The sequence below is a fragment of the Diceros bicornis genome, chromosome 5 (assembly GCF_020826845.1).
Source record: "Diceros bicornis minor isolate mBicDic1 chromosome 5, mDicBic1.mat.cur, whole genome shotgun sequence".
Taxonomy (NCBI): Eukaryota; Metazoa; Chordata; class Mammalia; order Perissodactyla; family Rhinocerotidae; genus Diceros; species Diceros bicornis.
Genome location: NC_080744.1, coordinates 81,141,680 through 81,149,048, shown reverse-complemented (window position 1 = coordinate 81,149,048; position 7,369 = coordinate 81,141,680). Strand labels below are relative to the sequence as shown.

At 38.8% G+C, this 7,369-nt stretch overlaps 1 protein-coding gene across 2 annotated transcripts in view; it reads right to left on the bottom strand.

Annotated features, from left to right (window-relative positions):
• Positions 1–4,426: 4,426 nt before the first annotated feature.
• CERS3 (ceramide synthase 3) overlaps positions 4,427–7,369 on the bottom strand; it is a 108,484-nt gene continuing 105,541 nt past the window's right edge. For both annotated transcript variants that reach the window (XM_058542322.1, XM_058542323.1), the window contains exon 11: positions 4,427–6,930. In XM_058542322.1, coding sequence (XP_058398305.1) covers positions 6,775–6,930 — 156 coding nt within the window. In that variant the 3' untranslated portion in view covers positions 4,427–6,774. The remainder of the gene's footprint in view (positions 6,931–7,369) is intronic.

The window sequence follows — 7,369 nt, the reverse complement described above, 5'->3', positions numbered from 1 at the left end:
CCCCTTGGGCCCCATCCAGGCACAGTCCCTCCCTCTCTAAAGGTAACCACTACCCTGAACTTTTACCATCATAGATCGGTTTTGTCTGTTTTTAAACTTTATAAACAATGGAATCATAAAATATGTATTCATTTCCATTAGATTTTTCTGCAAAACATTAAGATTGTAAGACGAAGCCACATTGTTGCAAATACCAGTTTGTTCATTTTTCAGTGCTATATAGTATCCCGTAGTATAAATATGCCACAATTTACTTATCCATCCTACTGTTGAGGGACATTTGGGAAGTGTTCTGTTTGAGCTATCACAAACATTGCTGATATGAACATTCACGTGCATTATTTTGGTATTCATATGCATACCTTTCGGATATGTACCTGGGAGTAAAACTGCTGGGTTATAATATGTGCATATATTCAATTTTAGGAAATGATGACAAACTGTTTTTCAAAGTGGCTATAACTATTTTCACTCCTCCAACAGTGTGTGAGTTGCTACTGTTCCGTGTGATACCATGTGCCATTTGGTACTATCAGCCTTTCTAATGATTAATGAGATTGAGCATCTTTTCATGTGCTTTTTGGATCTTTAGATGTGGTACTTTGCAAAGTGTCTGGTTAAGTGCCTTGCTCATTTTTTTTACTGAGTTGTCAGTTTTGGGGGGATTTTTTGGTAGGAGTTGTGTATAAATTCTGGATGTGAGCCCCTTCTTAGTTATAAGTGTTGCAAATATTTTCTCCCACTCTATGGCTTGCTTTTTCATTCTCTTAATGGTATCTATTGAGAAATAGAAGTTCTTTATTTTCATTTAATCTGATTCATTAATATTTTCTTTTATGGATAATACTTTATGTTTTAAGAACTCTTTATTCAGCTTAAGGTCATGAAGATGTCCTCTTAGGTTTCCCTTTCGAAGATTTATTATTTTACCTTTCACATCTAGAAGTACAAAAAACCTGGAATTTATTTTGTGTGTGGTGTTAAGCAGGGGTCAAGTTTGATTTTTATCTTTAAAGATATCCAAACGTCCTTGTATGCATGAGTTTGTTCCAGCACTTTATACACTTTTATTGTTCTGTCTATCCTTCTACCGATTTCCCACTGCTTTACTGTCTCTTTATAATAAGTCCTGGTTCTTAGTAGAATGAGTTCTCCCACTTCATTCTTTTTAAGGTTGTCTTGGCCAGTCGTGTTCCTTCGCATTTCTGTATAAATTTATACACACACGCACACATACACACACAAACACATACACAAAGTGTGTTCGGTTTTTTTGCATTTACATTTGCAATAACACTTTTTGTTCTTTATTTTGAGCCTTATAATTTTTATTTCTTGAAATATTACATTGGCTAAAATGAAAAATACAAGTTGAATATATTCAGGGTGATGGGCATCCTTGAATGGACATACCTGTTTCAGTCATAATCCCAGGGGGAAAGCTTTCAATATTTCGCCAGTATAGCATTATATGAAGCTGGCTCTACGCTTTTTGAAGATGCTGTTTATCAGATTAAGGAAGCTCCTTCCTACTTTTCTGTTAATTTTTTTTTTTTTTAATAAATGAATGTTGAATTTTATCTAAGGCTTTTGAAGATAGGGCTTTTTCCTTTATTCTTTTAAAATGGTGAATAACATTGATTTTCAAATAGTAAACCAACCATGAGTTCCTGAAATAAATCCCACTTGTTTGTAATGCACTCTTCTTGACATGTTACAGAGTTCAGTTTGCTTTTGTTTAGGAACTTTGCACCTATGTTCATGAATGATTTAGCCTATAGTTGTTGGGTTTTTTTCTCCTAAAATTCTCATCAGATTTTAGTATCAAGATTATGCCAGCCTTATAAAACAAGTGTGGAAGTGTTCCTTCCTTTTGTCTCTGGAAAAGTTTGTGTAATACTTGTGTTCATTCTTCCTTAAATATTGGAAGAACTCACTGGATAAGCCATCTAGGCCTAAAGATTGTTTTTGTTTGGGGGGGCAGATTTAAAATTTCAGATTTCATTTTGTTTTGTATAGAAGACTATTTAGATATCTATTTATTCTTGTGTGCATTTCTGACAAGTATTTTTCTGGGAAATTAAACATTTTATTTATTAAATCTTAAATATCTTCAAATTTATTGACATAAAGTTGCTCATAATATTCTTGTATTATCTGTTCAACATCGGCTTGACCTATAGTGACAGATCATTTTCGTTCCTAATATTGGTTATTTGTCTTTCTTGATCAATCTTGCTAGGATTTTATAAACTTTTTCTTTTAAAGAACGAACTTTTGGTTTTTTGATACTTTATATGATACATTTCCTATTTTATTAATTTCCTTTCTTACTTTTCTTTTGCTAAGGAAGATTCACCTGAACTAACATCTGTTGCCAATCTTCCTCTTTTTTTGTATGTGAGCTGCTGCCATAGCATGGCCACTGACAGAAGAGTGGTGTAGGTCCATGCCTGGGAACTGAACCTCGGTCGCTGAAGCGGAGAGCGCCAAACTTAACCACTAGGCCACCGGGCTGGCCCCTTTCTTACTATTTTTGATACATTTAGAGCATTGATTTCCATCAGCCTTTTTCTTTACTTATAAAATCTTTTAATATTATAAGTGTTCCTCTAAATTTGTCATTAGTTGAATCTTACATACATTTTATTATTTTTTATTATAGTTCAGTTTAAAATGTTTTATTACCATTGTGATTTCTTCTTTGTTATATAGTTTATTTAGAAGTGCACTGCTTAAATTAAAAATACGTGGTGATTTTTCTATTTATCTTGTTGTTGATAGATTTCTAGTTTAATTCACTGGGATCAGTGATCATACTCTATGTGACTGAAAACCTTTGACATGTTTTGGGATTTGCTTTAAGGCCTATCATATGGTCAACCTGGGTAAATATTCCATGTGCACTTGAAATGTTCCATGTGTATTCTGCAATTGTTGGGTGCACTATTCTGTATATGTCAGTTAGGTCAATTTCGTTCATTTCATTGTTCAAATCTTCTATGTCCCTATTGCTTTTTGGTCTGCTTGTTCTATCAGTTACTGAAGGGTGTGTTAAAACCACTCAAACACAATTATGACTTTGTTACTCCTCTTACTCTGTAAAATTTTTATTTATACTTTTTAAAGCTATATTATTCAGTGTATACAAATTTATCTTTTTTGTATTTCCTGGTGGATTCATCCCTTTCACTGTTATGAAACATTCCTCTTAATACCCACAAGTTCTTCTTGCCTGTGTCTGACGTTAGAGTAGCCACGTCAGCTTTTTGAGGAGAGAGTTTGCATAGTATACCTTTCTCTGTCCTATTACTTTCCACTTTTCTTTCTCCTTATATTTATGGTGTATCTCTTATAAGCAACATATAGCTGGGATTTTTTTTTTTTTTTTTTTTTTTTTTGCTGAGGAAGATTCACCCTGACATAACATCTGTGGCAGTCTTCCTCTATTTTGTATGTGGGTCGCCGCCACAGCATGTCTGCCTATGAGTGGTGTGGGTCTGCGCCCAGGAACGGAACCCGGGCTGCCGAAATGGCGCATGCCGAACTTAACCACTAGACCTCAGGGCCGGCCCTACTTGGGATTTTTAAAAATCCAATCTGGTACTCTTTGTTTTTACATTGGATGTAATGACTAATAAATTTGGGTTTAAAGCTACCATTGTACTAACCATTGCAAAACGCGCACAATGTTTTCTATTTGTCTTGCCTGTTCTTATGTATCCTTTTCTCTTTTATTATTTTATTTGGATTTATTTTGGATTAAATATTTTATATCATTGCATTTTTCCATCTATTAGTGTATGAAACTGCTAGTAGGAATAAAAACCAGGGGGGGTCACACAGAATCCTGACTGCTCTTCAGAAGCACCTGGACTCAGTGAAAATACAGATTTCTGTTTCTCATGCCAGAAGTACTAAATCAAAACGTGAGGCAGGCAACAGGCCAGGTATGTTTTAAGCTCCACAGGTGATTCTGATGGACAGCCAGTGGAACCATCAATCTAGACCCCATTTCCTCCTCCACATTTGAGGGTAGGTATAGAAAAGGTGGCTGAGAAAATACTTTTAGGATCAGCCCCCTTTCCTAGCACTTCGACAGTGCCTTGTGCCACAGCGCCCAGATGCCATGACCCAGGTGGACTCCAGCCCACAGGTAACTGTCTGTCTACACTGGCCATGGCCAAGAGGCTCACCCCAGTCAGGCCTGATCTGCTACTTCTTGTCTGGTGTCTGGTACCCAAGGCCAGCTGCTCTAATGTCCTAACTTGCCTCTGTTCTCCTCACTGTTTCCTCTGATTCCTGGCAGGGCATCTCTAGAGGACTGCCAAATCTCTGTTTCCACTACGTGGTAAGACCAGTGATGCTCTCCAAGAAGCCACGCAATGTGTGTGCTGATTCCACTCAATCACCATGCATGCTGGATTCTGTCTTTGTTTTATGGCAAGTCATTACCATTACAATAATATTGGTGGCACGGTGGACTGCATTTTTATAAAGTCATCTGGTGTAGAGCCTTTATTTATTGTAGAAAGAGAAGTTACCTTTAAAATTAACCACAAAAGTCCTAAAGGATGTACAAAAACACCTCTTAAGAGGTAGTCTAGTGCTTCCAGCTGCATCAGAGAGAGTTGAAATGGTCATATCACAATTTTATCTGTAACATTCAAATAAGAAATAAAGAACTGGAGGATAAAGCAGCAAATAAACAATTTTTAACCTTAAGCAAGAAGATATTTGGTACAGAGATAAGACCAAAATATATCAAGGAAAAAAAAAGTCTGTTAACTGGAAACAAGAAAATAATATCTTAGTGTGATCTTCTTCCACCAATAATATTATTATTATTATTAATAATAATTCAACAGCTACGCCCCAAAATGAGTAGAGGCATTTGAGATTTATAATATAACATTATACATATAATGCATGTGTTATTGTACTCATAAAGCAAATATTATGCAGAGAAAACTTGACACATGTTTTTCTATTGTTCTAACAATTTCTCAAAAACAGATTTTGTTGAATAAAGAATTCTGAAGGGTTTTTGGTTTTGGTTTTGGTTTAGCCTAAAGGTTTTAAAAACATCTTTTTATTAAAAAACAAAAAACGCAGACACTTTTTCTGTGTACAGCCCTTCCCGCTCCAGGGCCACAGCCACCCTGGTGGAGCCTGTGTGGATGCTCTACTAGGCCACAGTCCCAGCTCCTACTGGTTTATAACACAGGTCCTGAGCAAAACAGGATGAAGGTGCAAAATGTGACCAAAAAATGTGAGAGACTGGGGTGGGGAGGGGGAGGTTGCATATTCTGCTCAGGCTCTTTCTCTGCAAGGCTCTGCCTCTCTCCAGTCAGTAGAAACCTAAGATGTCTCTGAGATCTGCCCTGCACACTGGCTCAGGAGATGCACCCACTGTGGGGGCCAAGAGTGCTACTGACCCGCCAGCCCCTATCCATCCTCAGGTGGCCCCAGGAGCTGTCACTGACGCTAACACCTGTCCTTGGACATTGCTCAGGGCTATTTTCCAGCCTTTTGTTTTGTTCTGTTTTACTGTGATGCAGTCTGCTTGGGTTGGGTAGCAGAGATGAAATAGTGTAGCATCCTCTTTCTGTTTCCAAGATTTCCTTTTGGTCAGGAGCTCACATGTAGGTCAGCCCCAGAGGCTCAGGCTTCCTGGGTGATAATGGTTCAGTGAGCAACCTGACCTGCTCTGACTCCCCCAGAGAGGCCCCAGGTGGACCCAACGGCCACTGAAGCTCAGGGAGGGGCTCAGGGCAGCAGCAGGGAAAACAGTGAGAGACCAGCAAAAGACAAGAAGGAATGGCACCCAAACTACCTCCCCTGGGCCACTGGGCCTAAGGGAGGAGAATTCCTGGGAATTTGAGAATTACCTTTGGGCTGCTAACAAATAAATAGTCATCAAATAAAACGGAAACAACCTTCTAGGTATTTGCATTTCCAGGTATCTCTAGACACATTTAAAAGGAATGTTTTTTAAGATCGTGTCTTTCATTCAGGCCCATTCAGTGCCATGTTTAGCCAGGTTTCTCTCTCCCCAGCAGAGCTGGAATCACAGTGAAACGAGGGTCAGGTAACAAGAACACCCCAGTTGGCAGCCTGCACGTTCACTTCTGATATTATCTCATGGGATTCTTCCTCCGACCCTACCTGTGAGGTAGGCAGGGCAGGGGGCACTGTCCCACTGGAGAGATGGAGCACCAAGGCTTGGAAGGTTTAAAACCTGCAAGTGGCCCGTGAGCCCTGGAAATCCAGTTCCTGGTTCGGGCCTTCTGCCACTGTCCCATCGCCACCTCTAGCTCATTCTTGGGAGATGAGCTATTCTCTGTGGCCAAACATACCCAGAAAAAGTGGGTCAACTCAGTGCTTCTTTAACCATCCTGAGGAGAGGCAAGGTGGGAAGGAGAAAAGCCTGCAATGAAGTGAGCTCCTAAAAAAGCCAAACGTCTCAAATGCGTGAATGAACACAATCAGAACTGAAACGGTTCTCTGGAGAAATCTTGAAATCTTTGGCCAGTCTGAGTCCTAACTGCAGTAAAATCCATGGGGATGCTTATATTTAACATTTTAACACAAGTTAACGACATTTTGTTAAACACATCTTGTGGGGGTGGAGAGGAAGGTGGTGGTCAGGAAAAGGGAAGGGCAGAATCTGGGGTCCCTGGGGTCCTATAGGCCACAGAGATGGGGGGAGCACTTCCAGCCTCCAGGAACCCTTGCAGCGCACTGTGCCCCAGGAGCTATGTGGGTTTCAAGCTAATGGCCATGCTGACCGTTGGGAATGAGGGTCCTGTTGGCTCCGAGGCCGTTCTTCAAAGAGTCTTTCTCTTTGCCTTTGATATTCTCTTCCTCCTCTTCCTCCTCCTCCTCTTCCTCCTCATCCTCATTGTCACTCCTCACATCCTGCATGTCCTAGACAAAGGAAAGAATGGGCTGTGAGTGACGACCTTCCAGTAAGTCTTGAGTGAATAAGTAAACAAATGGGCCTAATTTAGAGGTATGGCTCCCTTCAAAGAAAACCCAAGATCCAAACAACTAAACATCCACCAAGACAGAACATGTCATGGGTCATAAAACAAACCTTAATAAACTTAAAGATTTGAAATTATACAAAGTATGTTTCAGGTCATAATTGAATTAAGCTAGAAATTAATATCAAAAAAATAATAGGAAAATCTCAAAACATTTGGAAATTAAATAACACACATAAATAACAGATCAAAGAGTAAGTCTCAAAATATTTTGAGAAAATATTTTGAACTAAAATGAAAACACAACATATCAAAATTTGTTAAATGTAGCTAAAATAGTGCTTATAAGGAAATTTATAGCATTAAATGTCTATATTAGA